General features: G+C 39.1%; 1 protein-coding gene across 1 annotated transcript in view; it reads left to right on the forward strand.

The window, feature by feature from the left end:
• pcsk2 (proprotein convertase subtilisin/kexin type 2) overlaps positions 1–23,914 on the forward strand; it is a 72,944-nt gene that overhangs the window by 25,700 nt on the left and 23,330 nt on the right. Inside the window, exons 6-9 of the mRNA XM_079855507.1 lie at positions 3,954–4,030; positions 9,379–9,467; positions 12,831–13,006; positions 19,363–19,578. Coding sequence (XP_079711633.1) covers positions 3,954–4,030; positions 9,379–9,467; positions 12,831–13,006; positions 19,363–19,578 — 558 coding nt within the window. The remainder of the gene's footprint in view (positions 1–3,953; positions 4,031–9,378; positions 9,468–12,830; positions 13,007–19,362; positions 19,579–23,914) is intronic.

A 23,914-nucleotide genomic window follows, 5' to 3' on the forward strand; every position in this document is an offset into this window, starting at 1 on the left:
TTGAAGCAGGTTTTGGTTATTTTGGCAGTGTGGGCAGGTGCAAATCCTGCTGGAAAATGAAGGAAGCATGAAGTGCTCTGGAAATGTCCTGGTAGACGGCTGCGTTGACTCTGGATTTAATAAAGCACAGTGGACCAAAGTCCTCTTTTCTGATGAGAGCAAATTTTGCATCTCATTTGGAAACCAAGGTCCCAGAGTCTGGAGGAAGAATGGAGAGGCACACAATCCAAGATGCTTGAAGTCCAGTGTGAAGTTTCCACAGTCTGTGTTGGTTTGGGGAGCCGTGTCATCGGCTGGTGTTGGTCCACTGTGCTGTCCACTCAACGCAGCCGTCTACCAGGACATTTCCAGAGCACTTCATGCTTCCTTCAGCAGACAAGCTTTATGGAGATGCTGACTTCATTTTCCAGCAGGATTTGCACCGGCACACACTGCCAAAATAACCAAAACCTGCTTCAATGACCATGGGATTACTGTGTAATTACTGTGTGATTTCATGTAATATTCTAATTTTCTGAGATTTTGATTTTGTGGTTTTCACAAGCTGTAAGCCATAATCATCAAAATTATAACAAATAAAGGCTTGAGATATCTCACTTTGCATGTAATGAGTCTATATAATATACAAGTTTCACTTTTTTAATGGAATTACTGAAATAAATCAACTTTTTGATGATATTCTAATTTTATGACCAGCACCTGTATATATATATATAAATACACAGCAATTCAGAATATCACTATTACTGATGATGTTTTGAAGCACTGATGCAATTTCATGTTTTCGTCTTCATGTTCTCTCCATTAATGAAGTCTCTGGGGCAGAGAAGAATACTTCCTCTCCTCTGAGAGAGCTGAAGTGAAGGCCGACATGAATGGCAGAATCTGAATCTCCATGATTGCACTGATGGATTATGGGACACACACACTGCTGTAAAGCACAGGACTGATGTGTCATCTGGGAGCCGTTCGCTCTGGGACTGCTGTCCATTATCATGCTCTACTTTCTCTGAGTGCAGACTCCGAGAAACTGGACTTTTTTTCTATGGCAGGAACATGAGCTGTGTTTCCATCCACCTATTTTTATGTGAATTTTGGGATATTGCGTAAAAAAAAAAAGGGATGGATACGGCAAGATGCGCATAAATTCTAATAATGATCCAATTGAAGTGGATACATTTTTTCATCCGATGAGAAGAAATGCACATAAACTACGATGGAAACACATTAGCAGAATAAATCCCTCAACCTTGTGTGACTTTGCCTCAGAGTCAGCTGTGATTGGATAACTGGAGTGACCAGTGGACCAATGGCGTCGCAGCGTCTCTAATGTTGGTTTGGTGTTTCTGAAACGCCGGAGTCGAAGTGTGTGATCAGAATGATTTGGTTTTCCTCCAGAAGCGTCTCACACACGAGTGTGTTCCCGAACACCAGCATCCGAACGCCAGAGAACATGACAGCGTTTACTGTGTTTCGTCTGACGCTCTGAGACACACTCGTTTATGATGGAGGGAAAAAGAGCCGGATTGCAGAAACTTACAGTTTTATTCCTGATATTTTGTGCCGATTTCCCAGGAAATGATGATTTTTGTTATCTTGAACACGTGTTTTCTTCTTATAATTGTTATTATAAAAATTCAGAATGACAATAAGGATAATAAAGTATCATTCATAAAGTTCATCATTTCTGAGGGGAAAATAAATAAGCATGTTGTGGCAAATATAAATGATACTTGTTTCTGTTATTTGGTACTTTGATGTTAGGGAGTGTGATGTGACTGTCTACCAGTTAAGAAGGGATTTCACATTGCATGCATTTGGCTATTCGTAATAGTTAACATTGGGCTTATGGTCAGAACAAAAACTGCTTGAAGAAATTAATTGTTATACTTTGTCATAAGAATATTTCTCACCGATGGTTCCACTGGGAGACCAGCTGAATTTGGATGAACCAGTGAATCTCAGTTTTCTCAGTGTCATCCCTATGAAAACCTTCCATCCTCCGTTATCTTCTCCAAACACATCATTAAACCGGGCCTCGGGAACCAAAGGCCTCCCTTTTGTCTCCCACTGAGTCACTCTGGTAAATGCCAGTGAAACCTCATCAGCCTGGAGCCATCGACCACATAAGTGAACCATCTTTTCAACTCTGGCCTAATGAAGGCCACGCTCAGGCCCGTCCGGGTAATGAACGCGATGGTGAGAAGCGCTGTGAAGACCTGAGATCATGAGCATGGGAAGGTTCTGCATGGTTCTGCTCTGAAGAGGGCATTTGTTGATTTCGCTGGCTGAAATTATGTTAAATATGTTTACAGCTCCTGCAGCTTTCCTTGTTTATATGGGTCATATATACTGTGTGGCAGCGGACAGAGAGATTTCACATGTTTTATACCGCGGTAGCGCCATCAGGACTGTTTTACACTATTTATTATATTGATCAAAAGTTTGGAATAATTAAGATTTCTTGTTTTTGAAAACAGGGGCTCTTATGATCACCAAGGCTATATTTACATTTGATCAAACACTCAGTAAACACATTAATATAGTAAAATATTTGGTTACACTTTATTTCGATAGTCCACTTTAGACATTCTGCTAACTATAAGTAACTTTTCAACTACATGTCAACTAACTGTCATTAGAGTATTAGTAGACTGTCAGTACTGTTAGGGTTCGGGTTAGGAGAATAAGTTGACTTGTAGTTGCCAAGTTACTTATAGTCAGGATAATGTCTGTTGGGGAGCATCACAATAAAGTGTCAGTAGATATTAAGTAAACTGTCTACTAATACTCTAATGACAGTTAGTTGACATGTAGTTGAAAAGTTACTTATAGTTAGCAGAATGTCTAAAGAGGACTATCAAAATAAAGTGTTACCAAATATTTTTTACAATTTAGAAATGTAATTTATTCCTGTGATCAAAGCTGAATTTTCAGCATCATTACTCCAGTCTTCAGTGTCACATGATCCTTCAGAAATCAGTATAATATGATGATTTGATGCTTAAGAAACATTTATGATTATTGTTGCTTCAGATTTGTCTGGAAACTGTCATATGCTACCATATTTTTAAACGTTTGAGGTAAAAAAAATGAACGAAAAGGCCAATTTTATTCAGCAATTATGCATTAAATTGATCAAAAGTAACATTTCAAATAAATGCCTTCTATTCATCAAAGAATCCTGCATTTTTAGCAAAAACTGTTTTCAGCATTGTTATAATAAGAACCATTATTAATAATTTAGCACCATTAATAATGTATGACATCATGTGACACTGAAGACTGGCATAATGATGCTGAAATTCAGCTCGGAATAAATTTTTTTATACATACAATACATTTTAAAATATAGTCACATAGAAAACAGTTACTTTAAATTGTAATAATATTTCACAATATTATTGTTTTTACTGTATTTTTGATCAAATACTTGCAGCCTTGGTGAGCAGAAGAGACTTCTTTCAAAAATGTAAAAATCTTTAAAAAAAAATAACATTACACATTATTGGTTTATTGAATTTTCTGCATATATATATATATATATATATATATATACACACACCATTACTGTGACAAAACGACTCATTTCAGATTGTGGTCATACACCCACACCGACCTTTTCTTCCTCATGTCTCTGCAAGTTTGTGTCAGACCAGAATGAAGTTCCTCTCATGATTTAGGTGTCTGTGCCGTGTTTCCCGCAGTGTTTGAATACATTACCCCTGAGATTGGGTGGATAGTTAATTAAGGAATAGCTAGAGGAACGTTTAATGAGGGGGAGCTCAAAGCACACGGAGGGATGAACACAATGGGAATTCCAGAGATGGTTTCTAAATAATGAATGACTAATTACTGAAATGAAGCTCATTGTTTGTTTTGACATAATTGGTACTAATTCATAAGTCTGTAAAGCTTGATGACGGATCCTCTGTTTCTGGTTGATGTTTCAGAATGCAGAAGCCAGCTTTGACTTCAGTAGCAACGACCCGTTCCCTTACCCTCGCTACACGGACGACTGGTTTAACAGGTAATGAGCTCCGTTTCTAGCGGCTGGTTTTCAGAATGACAGTGTGTGTGACCATATTTTGACGTGTACATCCGTAGTTGTTTGAGTGGATATCAGTGGACAGCACAGATGGCCCAGATCCGGCCCACATCTGGTACGCGCTGAATCCACATGTACCGGATGTGGCCCGGATCTGGGCCGACACTGTGTTGCTCTCTGGGATTTGTTATTTTCATGTGAAAGTACCGTGTAGAAATGTGAAAATACTGAGTGGACACAATGCAAAGCTTATAGACGCAATGTCGTGTTTATATCTATTCCATCCAATCAGAATTTAGATTGAGAACTCTCTGTTTGATAACATTAGCTTCAAAGTCTTTAGTCTTTTTTTTTACTCATGTTTCACATAGTGTGAAGCCTTTTTTGCACTTTTTTTCATTTGTTGTGAATAAAATTGTATCTTGGTACAAGTTTCAGATGAAAACAAGCTAATCAACTACGATTATGTAATCAAATGTCTGTATTATTAGTTACAGTACTGTTCAAAGGTTTTAGTGTGGTCAAAATGTACAGTCTTTGGTGTCACATGATCTTCCAGAAATCATTCTAATATGCTGATTTGCTGCTCAAGAAACATTTATGATTATTATCAATGTTGAAAACAGTTTTATATTTCTGTGGAAATATTGATATATATTTTTTTCAGGATTCTTTGATAAATAGAAAGAGAACAGCAGTTATTTGAAATATAAATATTTTGTAGCATTATAAATGCCTTTACTATGGAAGCTTGTTTCCTCCACAAAATGAAAAATAAAAAGGTAATTGCAACTTATCTCACAATCCTTACTTTTTTTTCTCAGAATTGCATGATATAAAGTCACAATTGCATGTTATAAAGTCAGAATTGGGAGATATAAACACAATCGCGTGCTATTAAGTCAGAATTGTGAGATCTAAACTCACAATTGCGTGTTATTAAGTCAGAATTGCATGATATAAAGTCACAATTGAGAGAAAAAAAGTCAGAATTGCAAGATTTAAACTCGCAATTGTGAGATAACATGTCGCAATTATCTTTTAAAAATGTTTTAATCTGTGGCGGAGACAATCTTCCATACTTTACAGCTAATTTTGAGAGAAAATCTTACTGACCTCGAATGTGTACACTATATAAGATATAAATCTGCTGGTTGAAGATCTCGCTGATGCCGCAGTGCACTGACCTGCAACTGTGTTTCTTAGCAGTGTTTGGATGAAGGACTCCTTGCCTCTCTGTATTGATTTTCCTTACACGTAACCCCATTAAGTCATCTCTCCCTGGCTCTCAGCCCAGCTGCATTAACACACGCAATGAGCCTTTCCTTCTGCTCTCGTAGGCCTGAGCAAAACCACCCGAGGTGAAGATCACGAGGAAAACTGCCTCGTTTAGTGTCATGTTTCATTGCCACCTCCAGTGGGACTGATCAATGACTCAGCACTCAATAGATTTTACATTACAATAAACATTCATTAATGCTCTGCAAGGGATGCAAGGAGTTTTAATACTTAAATCAATGTTTTCTTCCATTCTCTCTGAATAGATAATTTGATCCTCCTCTCTGCTGTGCATTATGAAACAGAACAAACGAGAGATGCTTATGTGAGGAAGGGTGTTGTGTGGAGAAGAAAGAAACAAAAATCTCACCATTCAACACGACCCAGTGTAACGTAACAGTGTGCTCTCAGAACACTTCGTAACGCAGCGACACACAAGTTAGCTCACAGCTAAAAGCATTTGCATTCACAAACGTTAGGAAAGCACTTAAACTCCCAAGCATGTATATTTTAAAAAAGCAGTTTATGACACTACATTACATTAGCAGTAAAAATGCATTTGTTGACTATTCACTTTATTCACTGATGATTTTTTCATTTGTTTCTTAATTGATTCAATTTCTCAGATGATTGAGGCTCATATATATTGTGTGCAAAAGCATGTCATTTCTGCACCACTAGCGAAAGACATGAAAATAAAACTGTTATGAAACAGGTTTCTGGAAGCTTGTTTCCACCTGGGAATAAAAAAAAAATTATTGCGACTTTTTAATCTCACAATTCGTACTTTTTAACTGACAGTTGCAGAAATGTGAGATACAAATACATAATTGCAAGTAATAAAGTCCAAATTGGAAGGCATAAACTAGCAATTCTGACTTTTTTTTTCTTGCAATTGCTTATATTTCCCAATTCCTGCTTTTTTCCCCTCAGAATTGTGAAATATAAACTTGCAATTCTGAGGGAAAAAAAAGTCACAATTACTTTTTTATTCCATGGAAACAAACTTCCACCCCTCCGCCTGCTATTGTTTGGACAAACAGATAGTCCCACCCCAAATGGATGTAATTGGTTGAGCCAGTGTGTCTGTGTTGGGCTGGTTTGGATGCTCAAATAAGCACTAATAGTTCAACAGCACCGCAGAGCCACGATGTTTATAGTTTTCACCGGAATCAGTCTAAGGATGCTTTAGTGTTATGAAATGACATTGAACGGATTTGAATTCACCCGAGCACAAGCTCTTCTATATTCAACACACTGATTAAACCTGATTAAAAAGATGAGGGCCAAGAGCAATATAATCTCTTAAGATCCTGAATTCTTAGCTAGGAACCTGTTCAAAACTATATCAAATACAAGAGTAGTTGTTTTCTTGGCTTGGATGATGAGCTATTTATTGTGCAGATTTGTGCAGCCGATAGCTAAGGCTTTCACGAGAGTGTATGAGATATATTCTCCTGCATATGTACAGTATGTGGACAGAAGGTGCCCGACGGGAGGAAGGTCAGGGAAGATTGGCAAGCCTTCTGTCGGCGTGCTGCTCTGCTCAAAGACCCCCATCACACTGTCACACCATCAGAGAATATCACTGTACCACACGTTAAAGGTACAGTATATGTGAGATTGACAGCTAGTGGTGGAAATAGGTACTGCAGTCCAAATCCTAAATATCAGAGATCGTTGTTTCTCCCGCCTCCTCAGACTCGCCGCTCACGCGGGATGCCAGATTGAGGACACGCAACAGGAACGATCACAATTGACAATTGAATGCGAGGAGACTTGCACACTGAAAGCTGATGAGTTGATTTATTGATTTATGATGAGTTGATATCGCGTTTTAACATGCTCCTGTTCATAGTGATTTTTAGATGGATACTAGGGCTGTCATTTTACATTCGAAAATTGATTGCACAATCGATCAGACCGACCAACACAAGTTTCGAAACGAAAATAGGGAATCGATTTTAACGGCCTTCTCTCGGAGCGCATCCAGCTCGTCACGATACGCCCACAGCGAACGCGCGTCACACAGCGACTGCAGGCTCTGACACACACACACACATAACAGCAAATTATACATCTGCATAATGTCTCTTTTTACTACAAAAACTGCTAATTCTGCCGGTATTCAGACAGTCTCATGCATACAGATACAGATTCGGTCTACAATCGCCTACGTAGGCGAAATTTGTTTGACATTTCTAATGGTAAACACAGCCATGTTGAAGCCTGCAGTAATGTTGTTCATTGATGTTATGGCAGTTATGGCTTATTGTTTTTCGAGAATGTGGCACTCCTGTTTGTCATTGCGTTTATGGAAAAATTTTACATTGACAACTGTCAATTAAATCACAGTATATTCTGTGTTTTGTATGCCATGTTTTGTGTTAATATATACAGTATGTGGCTTTCTGGTTGAGGAACCCATACTAATATAATCGTTGATTATAAAACATTATTCATTTTCTGTGTCGAAACCTAAAACATTTCCAGAATTATGATCAGACTTTAGATGCAAGACTTGATAAACACCCCTGTAAAAACCATGTCAGATCAATGTCGGGTGACCCTGACACCAGCCTTATACGAGGCTTTCTGAGAACCGATCAGTCTTTCAGGCAACCTGCAGACTAGTCGATTTTGAAAATATTTAGGTGTCCATAGTTAGAGGAACACGCCGACCTTTTGGGACTTTATCTTCTTCCCTGTATCCCCCAGAGTTAGATAAGTCCACACATACCCTTCTCATCTCCGTGCGTGCCGTAACTCTGTCTGACGCACCCACCGCTAGCCTAGCTTAGCACAAATACTGGAGGTAAATGGCTCCAGCTAGCATACTGCTCCCAAAAAGTGACAAAATAACGCCAACATTTTCCTATTTACATGTTGTGATTTGTATAGTCACAGCGTGTACAAATAACAAGGTCACATGAGACACAGCCATCTTCTAACCATTCAAGTATCAGTGCTTCGCCTTCTGAGAATATAGTTCCCAGTATGTATAGGGTTAGAATTTGGCTGAGTCTCATGTGACCTTGTTATTTGCACACGCTGTGACTATACAAATCACAACATGTAAATAGGAAAATGTTGGCGTTATTTTGTCACTTTTTGGGAGCAGTATGCTAGCTGGAGCCATTTACCTCCAGTCTTTGTGCTAAGCTAGGCTAACGGTGGGCGCGTCAGACAGAGTTACGGCACGCACGGAGATGAGAAGGGTATGTGTGGACTTATCTAACTCTGGGGGATACGGGGAATAAGCTAAAGTCCCAAAAAGTCGGCGTGTTCCTTTAACACAGAAGATGTCATAACCTGCATTGATTTCAGAGTACAAATCTGAATACGATATTTTGTAGAAAGATATTAGTTAAACCTTGGCATAATTGATATTTTTTTACAGTGCGCATCAAGGGCAGGCACAATCTAATAGAAAAGCGAGAATATCCTCTTGTGTTTTTCCACCGTGTGAAGCATGCTGGGGCGTGTGGTGAGAGCAGAGCAATATCATCTGAGCTGCAGACTCACAGCATAATCAGACGCTTATATATAAATAGAAGCGCTGACTGTCTGAGTGGAGGAGAGGAGGGAACCATCGCTGTGCTTCATGCCGGGGCTCTTCCTGAGGATTCTCCATTCTAGAGACCATTTTAGAAGCTTGTCTTGTACATTTACGGGTTGTTATTGAAGTAGAGCAATGTTCAACATCAATGACTTCATTTACTTAAGGGGACCTATTGTGCAAAATTCACTTTTACATGGGGTTTGAACATAAATGTGTGTACACAACCACCATGTAATGATAAAAATCCACAAACTGCTTGTTTAATCCCCATAAATCAAAGCAGTGTCTCAGAATAAGCCGTTTGCAGATTCTAACCATGTGACTTCACATTGCACAGGCCCCGCCCACAAATATGAATAACTGAATAAGAGCTTTGCTGACTGGAGAGATTTTTTTTAGCAAATAATTTTAATATTTAATTGTTAGATCACATAAATCATTGTGAAATATGTAACTCTAGACATCTCTGAATGTTTTTGTTTTTTTCCAGTCATGGAACCAGGTGTGCTGGTGAGGTGTCTGCAGTCTCAAACAACAACATCTGCGGGGTGGGCGTGGCCTACAACTCCAAGGTAGCAGGTACGTTTCTGATAGGTTTTTAACAGTGATGACCTCATCATGAATTTAAAGTTCTGGTTAATTTAAACAGTTCCACTTTAGACATTCTACTAACTATAAGTAACTTTGCAGCTACATGTCAGCTAACTCTCAATAGAGTATTAGAAGGCTGTTAGGTTGGGTTTAGTAGAATAATCTGAAGTACTTTCAAAGTTTCTTATAGTCAGTAGAATGTCTGTTGGGGAACATCAAAATAAAGTTTTAACAGATAGTAATCAGACAGACTAATAATACTCTAAAGACTGCTAGTTGACGTAGTTGCAAAGTTACTTATAGTTGGCAGAATGACTAAAGGGGACCATCGAAATAAAGTGTTATCAATGTTCCTAACAACGTCTCATTTGAGATGTCAAGCAAATTGCTTTGGAAGTAGTTGAGAGTAGTTGAGAGTAGTTGAGAGTAGGCTTAGCAGTCAAGGGACGAACCAGAGCTGTCAAGTCAGACAATAGGCTCTTGGTGTGCACTATCTGCATTGCATTTTTTATCCAAGTTCTTTGTGATACATTATGCTGAACCCAGTTGCAGTTTATTTACAATAATCATAAGTGAGAAAAATAAAGACTGGTCAATAACATAAACATGAAAACAACAGAAGACTAATGACCAAACAAGAAACACCAATGAAACAATGAACCAATAAGAAAAGGGAAGCACAAGACATGATCACATGAGGGCAAGGAAATCACATGACACAGGAACCATGACTGTGAGAAACTGTTGTAAAGGTCTGCTCTGCTCATCCCGCACGAGCTGCAGAGTCGCACAATCAGTTCACTGATCACATGACAAAAGTAAGGTGAGATGACTGACAAGACCATGGCGGAGGATTCATTGTGAAACAGAGCCTAAGCATCTTATAAATGTTTTTTTATGTCTATATGTTTTATAATCTATACACAGATTATGTGTGATCGCTAATTCGAAAGCGAAAGTAAAACGCAAACACACAATAGCCTGTCTCCCAATATCAAACCCATCTTAAGATGGGCTGTGTCGTTGTAACCACCTCTTGACTCTGGTCTTTGTTTGCACTTTAAATATTGAGGGAGTTCTTTGATTATGGTTGCACTTCTTGTTTGCACTTAATAACACTAATTAATAAAATGTCTATTTTCAATTTGTGGAAAGGAGTTTAATTAGTAGGTCACACACAGTCTCAATCAGAAGTTCTGGAAGCTCATAATTCATTTACAGTAAGGTCTGAAGAGACACTTGTGAAATCATACAGGAGAGAAGTCAGTCAGTTGAGTTTGTGGCAAAACCTTTTACAGTGCTTGTATATTGCAATGCATATGATAATCCATACTCATTAAGTAGAACGGAAATTACATTAATTACAAGATGATTGTTAAAACAAAATGCACCTGCAGACTATTGTTCCAGTCATGAATTTTGTCATTTTTGTCGTCTCGTCTCGCTCTCATGAACCCAATCTCGTGTCTCGTTTCGTCTCGTGAGCTAAGTGTCTCGTCACACCCCTACTAAAGTACCAAGAACATTCATTCCATAGCACACGGTGCATACAAATATACACATTCAATATGCAATTCAATTCAATTGAATTCACATTTATTTGTATAGAGCTTTAAAAAATAAGTAAAAAAAGTTTCAAAACAGCTTTACAGAAAATGCATGTTACAATCAAGAAGCCAATTAAATTCAGAAACCATATTTGTATTAATGTGTTTGGATACTATCAAGATTCAAGACAATGTTTTAATTAAAATAATTTCTTTGCATTTTTTCCTTATCAGGTTTGTTCTGTGTAGTCGATAAATATAATGAATGACTTTGAATGACTATGATGAATGATCCATTTGTTTCGGAAAATCATCTTTATCATATTGATAACTTCTACCCTTCCCCTCTTCCACAATATCCAGCACACAAACATCAGCATCAATAAAAACATCATTTACGCATTGCAGCACATTGATTTTTTTTCTTTTCAAAAGGCCACAAAAGTAAAGGAGAGTAACTAATTGCCAGTGAATACTTGTGTTTAGCTTTTGTCCCTTACACAGGACACACACATTGAGTGTCTGTAGTCTCACCACTTCAGCTCTTGCAATGTTTTATAATCACCTTCAGGAAGAGGTCAGTATTAAGGGTCTCACGTGTTTGATGTCTTATGATACACAGCAGTGGTATTTTTAGAGTGTATTCATACAGAGCTTCGGGCTTAAACCTGTGCAGATATATATGAAAAGACAGAGATTGTTGCATATTGAAACGCACTGTAATGAACTTGAGTTAGCACTGCTCATGTTGCCTGTTGAAGATCATTGCAGAAGTTGCATCGTTGGCCTCCGTCACAGTCCCCTGCAGACTGTTTAACTCTTTCCCTGCCAGCCACCGCCAGCTTTTTTGAACACTTTCACAAAAGTTTTTATGACCCCCAGAATATTTTGTTGTATAAATATCTGAATGTGCAATATATCAAAATAAAGAACAGAGCCTCTGTTTTTAAACAAAAACCCGTTTTATTCTAGCTTCATGCATTCTTTTTTTATCAACACTTGAATGTGGGTAAGTTTCATAAAAAAAAGCAACATTTTGAGCAAAAAGCTGGGAAAATCGTGTTTTTGTCAAAGACTACATCCGGATGGGATTCAGAACGATGATCAAACACAGATGGAGTAGATCGAGTTCATCAACACCCCCAAAGCTTCACAGTCCTAAAGCTCGTCCTGGGTCGACATTTCATTCAGAAACATGAGGCAGCTTTGATTCATATGGTGTTTAATGTTGATGATCGCGTTATAATTTATATATGCAGATTATTATATGCTATTGCTTGTTTCTGCTTCTTCTTGTCCTGTGTTTTGATCAGGAGATTCTGCACTCTTTCAGTAGATGTGTAATAGCGTCCCCTACTGTATAACAATGGCGGGGAAAGAGTTAACTAGCAAGACTCCGGGAGACTCAGTGCTTCGGGATGTTCGCAAACAGCTTTCAAACTTCTTATTAACCCTAAGTAAAGTATGAAAATAACTTTGCTGTGAGTATATGAGGGCCTTTACATGCTACAGGAGCTAAGCATTGCATGCTAATTCACCAGCTGGGCCAGCAGGGACCTTTATTTTCTTAATTTCTGCAAGTTTTGTCAGAAGAGAGAGAGAGAGAAGCAAAGTTAAGGTTAAAACTTGTGAAGTGCTTGATGCAGTACCAAAGCTATTATCTTCTGCTTCTTCTTCCATATGTCACCAGTGAATCTCACATGCTCTCACCCCTCCAGTTATCACTGCAGATCATGATGAATAGAGCGGCATCAAGGGTTTTCCTATTGTTCCCATGTTCTCAGTTTTTTCTATTTTTTTGCAGGCATTCGTATGCTGGACCAGCCCTTCATGACGGACATCATTGAGGCGTCTTCCATCAGCCACATGCCACAGGTCATTGACATCTACAGTGCCAGCTGGGGTCCCACCGATGATGGCAAAACAGTGGACGGTCCTCGCGAGCTCACCCTGCAGGCCATGGCAGACGGAGTCAATAAGGTACCGGAGCAAAGAGTTTTCAGTAACGCTTTATTTTACAGTGTCCTTGTTACATATGTTACATGTACTTTCCATAGTAATAACAGTAAATTATGCATAATTACATGCAACTAACCCTCAACCAAACCCTAATCCTACCCTAACCCTATAGTAAGTACATGTTAATTAATATTGCTCAGTACTTAAATATATAATTACATTGTAACAATGACACCTTAAAATAAAGTGTAACCGAGTTTTCTTGCAGCATAGCAAACGGGATTCCCTTATGAATCGCCTGCTGCTGTGGAGAGAAAAGAGGGAAGAAAAACTAGACAGGTACAGAATTGTAACATCTGGTCCAATCAGATAAAAACCTGGAGTTCAGAGTCCTCCTGGTCGCTCTGCCACTTTAGATCAGCTGCAACACTGATTATTGCACAATTCTGAAAATATCAGTGTATTTAGAGGTTTAGCTTCAATATAAAACCAGATTAACTAATAGAACTAGAATTTGCATCTCCAGAAGGAAATATTCCTATATATCCCCAATATCCTTGAAATCAATTCAATGAAAATTCAGTATGCAAATGTTGAGTAAGAAAAGTAAATGTAAGGTACTTACTTTTGATAATGTAAAGTAAGAAAAAAATGGCAGCTGTGATTACCACAACTTAACTGTAAATAAAAAATACGGTAGCAACATTTTAAGTTTTACAGATTTAGCTTAAATTTACAGTAAAGTAAAGTTCATCACAAGTGGCTTTTCCCCAAGCTGAGGGAAATACTGATATATAGAAGATGCACACAGTGTTAAACACAAAACACCATCATGGTAACACACATGGCACTAAAATAATGCAATAAACATTCATCTAACAACATAAGATGTAACATAACTGATAAGAAAAAAACTGAGAAGAAACTGAGATATTTCAGTGAAGACCCATCAAACGTGAATTGTCATACAGAGAATTTTGGGAATGCCAATTTAGGGCTTTTCACCGCAAATTATATGGTGACTTGTTGTTTGTCACTTCCAAAAACTTTAGATTTAACAGTGTTTTACTGTGAAAATGTCTTATTAGTTCTATTGCATAGACTAAAGGAACTTTCCATTAACCAATTCAATTTTTCAGTCTTTACCATTAAAATTACAATCCCCTCCAGGCGTTCACTAACATACAGGTCTTGTTTAAATAGCAGGTCATGTCTTGTTTAAATAGCAAATGCATTTGTGCGCCCATGGGCTGCTGGTCTGAGAACCAGGTGTGTTCAGGCACATTGTTTGAGTGTTGCTATTTTGAGAAACTGAAATAGACTGAGCCATTGATCAACTGAAACCTGGTCTAAAGTCAATGGTCCAATATTTTTTGGTTTTGTTATTTAAAGAGCACATTAGTAATGTACGCCTATAGGCGGGTCCACAACGTGCTTACACTCTGCATATTAGTTTTCCACTTGCAAATTCTGCCGTATAAATAGCGAATCTGCCATGGCGCGAGCGGCTTTTAAAGGGAATGGGAGATGAGACTTTGTTTGGTTATTACACGTTACGCTTAAAACACACCCATTACTCATTAAGAGAATAGGGGCGACCCTTTTAGATCATGCGCCGGGACCGCCGACCATTTTCCCTGTCGTTAAACTAGCAAAAGTGGATTCGGACCGACCTAAGTGCACTTGTGCCGTGCGCTTTAGACCATGAGCTTAGATCCTTAAAATAGGGCCCACAGTATGTCAGTTGTCAACCTTGCAGAGTCTCGTTGCTTGACGCTATATGTGTTATTTAGTTGCGCGTCCCCTGTCCGTGACTGGAGCCTTCACAAATTGCCTCGGCTAATGGGTATAAATGTAGCTGAGCGTTCCTCCGCTGAGCAGGATTTATGAGGGTGACCCATCAGTCAAGACGAGCCATCGCACAGAGTAATCTCCCTGTGTTTTCAACAGCCCTTTGCAATTGAAATCAGATTGGACAAGAATAGCAGTGATGGGTGAAGACTCGGTCTGTCCCTCAGGCGTTCTCAATGCAGTTAGAGAGGACCGAGGTTGAGCCCGGGAGTAATATTGAACGCTGTTTAATCATTTTAAGGGTCAGATGGCAAACACTTCATTTATTTATATGTAGGATGGTACAGAGAGTGCTAATGAAATGCCAAATACAGTTCAGCATTGTGGTTTTGATGCTGGTGTCATAGATTAAAGAAATGCTCTGGTTTAATATCAGTAACAGCATGTTTAGCATAATGTCGATTACCACAAAATCATTTTGGATTGTCAGTCAAAAATTGTGGTTACGATATAGCAAGTACAATGGTGTATTTCAATAAACATAAGGAATATTTGAATATGTTTTCAAGAAAGTTCTCTTTCAGTCTTTCTACCTTAAAACTCTGTTTAATTCAGTGTTTTACTTGCCATTTCTTCGTAATTAATTGTGAAATTTACTAGCAATTTCAGAGCGAAACCTGCTTCTACAATAATTTTTTTGCAGTGTTATATCCAGTCTTTCAACTTCTGTGTCATGACCTTGTAACACGACATGATTATGCTCAAAATACAGAGAAAACAAAGAATCCATCTCTGCATGGATGATGGACAGCCTTCTTGTTCTTCTTTTAAACCCTCTGGAATGAAAGTCCAAATGATTTCCATAACCAGTATTACACATAGAATGCAACTAAATTTAAAGGAATAGTTCACCCAAAAATTAATGACTTTTTTTTCATTGAAGGAGGGACCCAGAGTCACATCTAGAGACCAGAACATCATAGGGACTGGGAACAATATAACAATATGTCCATATTGAAGTCAGTGACATTACACTGAATATCAGCACAGACGCTTCTGTTCCTGCTGTTTGACCAAATGTTCCTTCATTCGTCCGGAAGGAATTTTCTCCCTCCCACACTAAACAGAGCCTGTTACAAAACCAGCAGTGCTTAAAGCGCAATCGCTTGTGTTAGCTACGTGTAATTGTTCCAGAGTTCAGCTGATGGGTCTCCATTCATAAAGAGTGTGAGAGGAAGAGAAACAAGAAAGAAACAGAGAAATGGAGAGATTCTGTTCACTAAAATGAGCACCAGAGTATTAATTTAGTCAGTCAAAGGATGTGTAAAAAGGTTAGATCATGGTCCAGACCAATGGGGCCAGTGCACTTAGCACACTGCAAATGTAAAATTAATATTGATATACAAACTATGCTCGAATCAGTGCCTCTAAATGCAACGCAACTTAGGCTCACTGGAAAAACATGCCTCTAACTCCAAAAACATACCTCTACATACATTTCACTGCAGTTTCCAGATGAAATGAACACTAGTGGCAGTAAAACACCAACAACTTTTATTCCTTTTCACACAAATTATGATTACAGGAGCAGATTGTCAACTCATAAATATTTATTTTTACATGCTTAAATGCACAATACTGTGTTATGACTAGGGCTAACCTCTAATATTGAACTAATCGTTAGTCGACCAGAAGAGGCTTAGTCAACCAAAAACTGTATTAGTCGGTTAGTCGCAAAAAAAAAAAAAAAAAAAAAAAAAACGTCTTTATTGTTTCCATATAAATTCATGGATCATTTTTTATCTAAGTTATCATGCTTTTCATTGAAATTACAAGTTCATGACATTTCCTCATATGGAGTCAGTTCATTACATTGCATTCGGAGATCGACTACTTTTGACTGACAAAATTTCAGCCACCAGAAACACTAACTGATAAAGTGAGTCGTACAAAACTTTTCTTTTTAGTAAACTTTGTGTACACAAACAATGTAGTCAGTGCTGGAGTTCATGTGTAGAGCCCCTGGTGATATTTCGAGCAAATTTTCATGTTGTGTCGAGCCTTCTTAGTGTTTTAAAAATAGTGATTTTTGATGCTATCATAGTAGTGCCCCATTCACTCCCATTCACAAGGCATTTAACCTAAAACGAAAATACGGTCAATCTTAAAAGTGGCGTTTCCATTCTAATTAAGCTTTTACACGAAAGATTGACTCGGGTAGATTAACAAAGAGACCCTAGGTTCAATTTTGGCATGGGAATTACATTAGTGAGCGAGAGACAAATGAATGATTAACTCTGTTTAAATGAAAAGGGTTTTTAAAGAGGAGTCGATTCCTCTTGATGGAATCGATTCCAAACTTTGGAATCAAGGAATCAATTCTTTTCGGAATCGAAAGGGTCTACTTTTATTTGTGTAAACCTACAATAACAAGAAAACATTGTTCCTTAGTAAAATAAAGAAATCAAACAGGATGTGCTTTCTGCCGTCTCAGTCTCTGTGAACTGGAGTGCGTCAAAAAAACAACCCAAATCTCAGTGTATACTTGCCACACAGACATGAGAAATATATTTCTGTCAGGACCACTACCGTCAAATATGATTGACAATTAGCATACAGTTTGGATTGGCGGTATGGTTCCGTTCTGGGCGAGAACTCCCTGCGCATCCATGCAGCCTAGCATGGATAAGAGCAGGGAGAGCAGCAATAATCCCCCTTGGGGTAAACAGAACAGAACCAACATGAATGTTTGCAAATATATTTAATTCAAGATTTTAAAAGTACAACATATTCGATAATTGTTCTGATTCAAGGGGAATCAGAATGTCACATCCTGACTGGGCGAGAGGAGGAGCTGGGAATGGAGGAGGGTAATTAGCTCCTGAGAACGCGATAGCTGCTGATAACACTGAAGGAGCTTATATATGTGTAGTGTGATAGGTGTCGTATTCCTATAGGTAGATGTGGATCAGCTGATGCGAGCTTGACTAACGTGACCTGCCAGAACTAAGGCTACGCTTGATCTATAAAAAACTTGAAATGTCAAGCGATTATTAACTAATTCAAGGGGGAAACAAATATTCTCAGATTATGTAATCCGTATGAAACGTGCACATCAGCGCGTCCACTACTGCAGAGATGACGAGTCAGCGTCGTTGACTTGATCTCTGCAGCTGAAAACACAGAAAACATTATCAATAAATTATTCAAATGTTCAGACAGTCTCCTTGCTGTTTTTTTCATGACACATTCATAATCATTACTTTGCAGGTGCGCTGTGGCAAGCTTTATGTGTGCGCTTGGGTGCTGATTAGGCTATGTGTTATATATATATATAAGGTTTATTATTAAGATTTACAGTATGTAGCTTACTGGTTACATGGTTGCTTCAGAAAATGCATTTTTTAATCACATGTTTGCTTTTGTTAACACTATCGGTTAAGTTTAGGGTAGGGTTTAATGTAGGTGCTACTTTATTTACAATTGCAAACCGGACATTTCATTTCCAAACTGCAGCAATATGTACAATATGTACGTTGTAAAAAAATGTCAGATTCATGTTAATCTGTTTTGGGTAAAACTGAACTCACCCACTAAACGCTTAGTTTTGAAAGGGTCACAAAACTTGCTAGAAGCAACAAAATATAATTTTGCAGAAAGTTACAGGCACGTTTTTGAAGAAATCACATGTGTTATTGGTCTGATGCACTTCCTCAGCTCTAATAACGGCTTCTGAACACCACAGAATTACACACCACATTTTTAATACATTGCAAGGGTGAAAATAAATTAGACTTCATTAACATCTAAGCAATATGCTAAATGTCTAAATTGTTTTCATCCTTGCAACGTATTAAACATGTGGTGTGTAATTGTGACTTTATTCTATTACACTGTTGAGACTTTATTTCTCATATTAGCAGATACTGCAAACTACATAAATTCATGTTTATTAGTCACATTTGACGTTGGGCTTATCAGGACCTAAATTAGTCATTTTCAAAAGTCTCAATTATCATAAAAAGTAAAGACATAATTCAGAGATATTCTGTAGTGATTGCAGAATATAAAGACACCATCTTATTTTCCTTATTTGTTTACTCCAAAGAGGCTGGTGCCCAGAGGTCTTGAAGGACCATAATCGGTCCTCAGTGTGTTAGCGTAGTAAAATAACCACCTACTGTTCAAATAACAATAATCAAGTAACCTTTTAAGATCACAATTGCACTGTACAAATTTCCTCCTCTCAGATGCCTGCCACTATAAAACCCAAAGACTAAAGAAAAGAGCGCTCTTGCGTTCAGCTAAAAGCATCAAAATTATATGTTCAGACAAGAATCGTAAACACAATGCCTCTGCTTGAATCATCTACACTCAGAGGAGAGCTTGTAGTCTTTAAAAGGTCTTGAAACGCCTCTCTGATGTCTCTGTTGAATTACTTTTGGTTATGTGAGTGTAATTTGTATGATAAATTGAGTAAATCTCAAAGGCCCGTAAAGAAAAATGTCAAAGAGAGTTGACTGCTCCTTATTGAGCTGTAGCAGGCGTGAGTACGGGTCTTAATCGTGCCGCTTTGTGTCCAACAGGGCAGAGGTGGGAAAGGCAGCATCTATGTGTGGGCCTCCGGAGACGGTGGTAGCTATGACGACTGTAACTGCGATGGATACGCCTCCAGCATGTGGACCATCTCCATTAACTCGGCCATCAATGATGGACGCACTGCACTCTATGATGAAAGCTGCTCCTCCACCCTAGCCTCCACCTTCAGCAATGGCCGTAAACGAAACCCTGAAGCTGGCGTGGTAAGTGAGTGTGTGTGTGTGTGTGTGTGTGTGTGTGTGTGCGTGTGTGTCTGTGAGTGGGTAAGAGAGAGCGAATGTGTGTGTGTGTGTGTAAGTGTTAGTGTTAATGTTTGTGTGTGTGTGTGTGTGTGTGTGTGAGTGTGCGTGAGTGTGTATGTGAGTGTGAGAGAGAGAGAAAGTGTGTGAGTGTATGTGTGTGTGTGTGTGTGAGAGTGTATGTGTGAGTGTGTGTTTGTGTGAGTGTGAGAGTGTGAGAGAGTGTGTGTGTGTGTGTGTGTGTGGGGGGGGTGTCCTGGTAAACCCTACATTATGACCCCACAGAGATGGCAATATCCAAAATCCTTGTCCTTGTGGGGACATTTTTTGCTCCCCATGAGGAAAACAGCTTGTAAAAATGAATTCACAAGTTCACACGTACATGAAATCAGATTCATTTATGCGTATTTGGCGTGCTGTCCGGTGGAGGGCTGAATTCAGAGTACTCCCCCCTTTTGACTGGGATTGAAAACCAGCCATGAGTGAGGTGATGGGGTGGTGGAGGGATGCTGTGAAATTGTCATGGGACAGAGGTGAGGGAAGGCTATATTTATAACGGCTTCCTCTTATGCTGATTGGCTGAACGTGCTCCTCCTGAACTTTGTTACATAAAACTTCATAATGTAAAAGTGCAAATGTAAGTTTTCTGTGATGGGTAGGTTTAGAGGTAGAGGAGAGAATATACAGTTTAAACTGCATAAAATTCATTATATCGATTGAAAGTCCCCATAAAACATGGAAACCGCCTCAGGTTGTAACCATAATTCCCTGAGAAGGGAACGAGACGCTGCATCGATGACGCTTTGGGAACGCCTCTGCGTGAATGTGTGAACTATGGTTACAGTCGTATCCTGAGACGTTCCCTTTCGAGGAAACTCTCGCTGCGTCTATGATGCTTTGGGAACGATAATGCCCAAAGCTGTACTTAAAGTGCCTGTCCATGTGAAACTGTGGCACATCTAAGACATGAGCACCTGTGGACCTGGGGCAGCATCCAGGTTCAGGCTGTAAAACCTTATGAATGTGAGTGGAGACAACCAACCCGCCGCATCACAAACTTTTTGAAGGATACACCCAAAATTAAGGTCTTGGAGGCCGCCATACTTCTAGTAGAGTTAGCTCTGACAGCCAAAGGTGACGGCTGACTAGAGACCTCATAGGCAAGAGAGATAGCCTTGATTATCCACTTGCTGACTGTCTGCTTTAAAGCAGGAAGCCCCTTTTTTATGCGATCCAAAACAGAACAGCTGATCAGATTTCCTCTACAGGGCAGCTCTGTGGACATATGTATCCAGCGCTCTAACTGGACAAACAAGGTTCAGCTTTTCCTGGTGCTGATCTCTGAAAGGAAGAGGGCAGAAGGCTTGCAAAACGATAGACAGATGTATAAAACGATAAAACGATGTATGTTGGTAGGCACCTTAGGGACCGGTTTAGGGTAGAGGTTTAGGGTTGAGGAATTCCTTGCAAACTCAAGGCATGTGGATACCAATAAGGCCTGAAGATCTCCTACTCTTTTAAGAGTAGATGTGGCTGGAAGGAATACTGTTTTTAAAGTCAGAAACTTTTCTGGAACCATATCAAGGGGCTCGAAGGGAGCCGCCGATAAGCCTTCTAAAACAATAGCCAGGTCCCAAGGAGGAACCCTGGTACGTAATAACATGTTATTAGAGGGTTCCTCCCCATATATACACAATCCAAAGGGACATGGTAAGCTGCAATGGCTGCCACATAAACCTTTAATGTGGAAGGGGATAGATAACCCAGCAGAAAACGATCTTCTAGAAACTCTAGCACTGGACCAACCAGGCAGTTACCTGGATCCCACTTTCACATTCTGCAACAAGAAGGGAAGACTTTCCACTTCAGGGTGTAACGTGTAACGTTTCAGGGAGTGAAGCATGACCTCCAGAGCTCGACCTCGGTTGAGAGACTTGAGTCTATGAGTTGGGCTCCCTCAGAGGCCAAACCCACAGGTTTCATATCTCTGGGTGGGGGTGAAGGATTGTGCCCCCTGTCTGAGCCAGAAGGTCCCTCCTGACTGGAATCTCAGAGGGAGAGCCGTCGAGGAGAGAAAATAGGTCCGAGAACCATATTCGGCTCGGCCAGTACGGTGCTAACAGAAATAGATTTACTCCGTCCTGACACACCTTCTCCAGAACTCCTGGGAGCAGAGCAATCTGGGAAAAAGTGTACACACGTAGACTCGGCTATACCATAATATCCAGTCCCGGGGGGTGTGTGAGGGAGAACCAAAGTGGACAGTGCATCATTTCCTGAGATGCAAACAGATCCACTTCCGCTTGGCCGTAAATATATATGTATATATATATGCTCCACCAACTCAGGGTGAAGTCTCCATTCTCCGGGCCTCGGCACCGTGAGGAACGTGAGCTTAAACACTTTCCTCAAAATGTGACAGGTGGGAGCGGAGCGTGCGAAGCGGCAGAGCATGATCCACTCCCAAATTCATAACAAACAAGTCGTGTGTATCCCCGCCCATAAGGAAGCGAGGACAGGGAGAAGCACGACTTGAATGTCTTGTTTTTCGCCATTAGTTTGTGTTTTGTGTACTGCACCATATCGGGACAGACAACAATAAATAAGACACACAGTTTGACACAGAGCGCTTACTGAGGCAAAGAAGCTAACGCCGGTCTTTCCAGATGTCATTTTTACTTTCCTGGATGTGACGTAACCCGCCCGTGACGCTCCGTCTCACCTTTAGGACTAGTAGTCACACGTATTTCAGACGCAATCACGCAAATGCGTTCCCAAAGCGCCATTGATGCCTCGAAAGGGAACCAATGTTTTTAACATTATAATACATAAATATTCATTGTTACACTTTTTTCGAAAATATAATGCATTAAAACGCACGACAAACAACCAATTTCAGATGTAACAAGGAATCTGCAAATATTACAGTACATTTTAACTTATTAACTTATTTATGAAAATATATAAACATTTATTATGAATACCATAATACATTATACATAAATACATCAAATAAAGTGTTACCATTGTTTATAATTGTATAATGTTTTATGATTATGTATGATTTTTATTATAATGGAAGAATTATTCCAACATATTATTATAATTTTTATTAAAATGACACTAATTTCAACATTACTACCATTAATTACTTCTTTCTTATTCTTTCGTTGCCATTTTATTATCTCTTTATTCTTATTAGTTTTTTTCTTATTTTTATCACAGAAACAAATGAAAAATGTGTTGCTGTGTAAGGCAATGAAGTGTGGGATATATACGTCCTCGTTTTGTGATGTTGAGTCTTATCCTGCCTCGACATTTTTACAACGAGATTGAATTTGGTGCTCAAGAGAGTGCTGTTCATAGGTGCTTTAAAGTATCTTTTTGAAATGCAATCCCTTTTTGTGCAGTGTGATAATACAGAGTATGACAGTGATAAAATGATGGGAAGTTAATTGTTTCATGCATTTTGTGTCTTGAACAATGACTCGAAAGTGGAATTGAAGGCATGCATTCAGCTAGGAACTTCAGAGCATATCTGCAGCATAATCAGAGCATATCTGCAGACTCACAGAAAGGATCTGAGATGAAGACTGTGGTTAGTCTGTCAGAGGTGATCTTGTCAATGGAAAGGAGGGAATTGGCTTGTGTCAGTCTGGATTCAGTCAGGGCGATCAGGGTTGCTGTGGTTTGGTGTTGTGAGCCACCAGCTTATCACTTCACTCTTATTCAACAATGAGCGGCAGAAATGAAACCAAAATAAATGGCAAATTCTAAAAAGGGGAATATTATCACTGAATATCTTACATTTTGATCTGTTCCTTATATAAAACTATTGTGTGAGTTTAGAAGAAATGTATTTTTATGTTATCTTTTACACATATATATATAATAAAGAAAACAAACAGGATGTTGCTTTCTGTCATCCCAGTTACCTTTCCTTAAAGTTTGTGGAGCACTTCACACAAATTAATCGAAACTTAGCGTATAGGTTCTTTCGTGCCATCTGAATGCTTGTTTTGGGTTGGTGTGTAGATTGTCTCTTCTTTTTCTGCTCTGTTTCCTGTTGTGGCGGTTCACACACTGGAGTGTGGATCGCCTGTGACTGACTGTATTCATCGTCTGACTGTATGCACTGAACCGTGACGCCCGTAGCTTGACGATTCAGGACGAATACATGAACCATTACACACACACACACAAACACACACACACACACACACACACACACACACACACACACACACACACACACACACACACACACACACACACACACACACACACATACACGGTTTTG

This window comes from Squalius cephalus (genome assembly GCF_949319135.1).
Source record: "Squalius cephalus genome assembly, chromosome: 21".
Lineage (NCBI taxonomy): Eukaryota > Metazoa > Chordata > Actinopteri > Cypriniformes > Leuciscidae > Squalius > Squalius cephalus.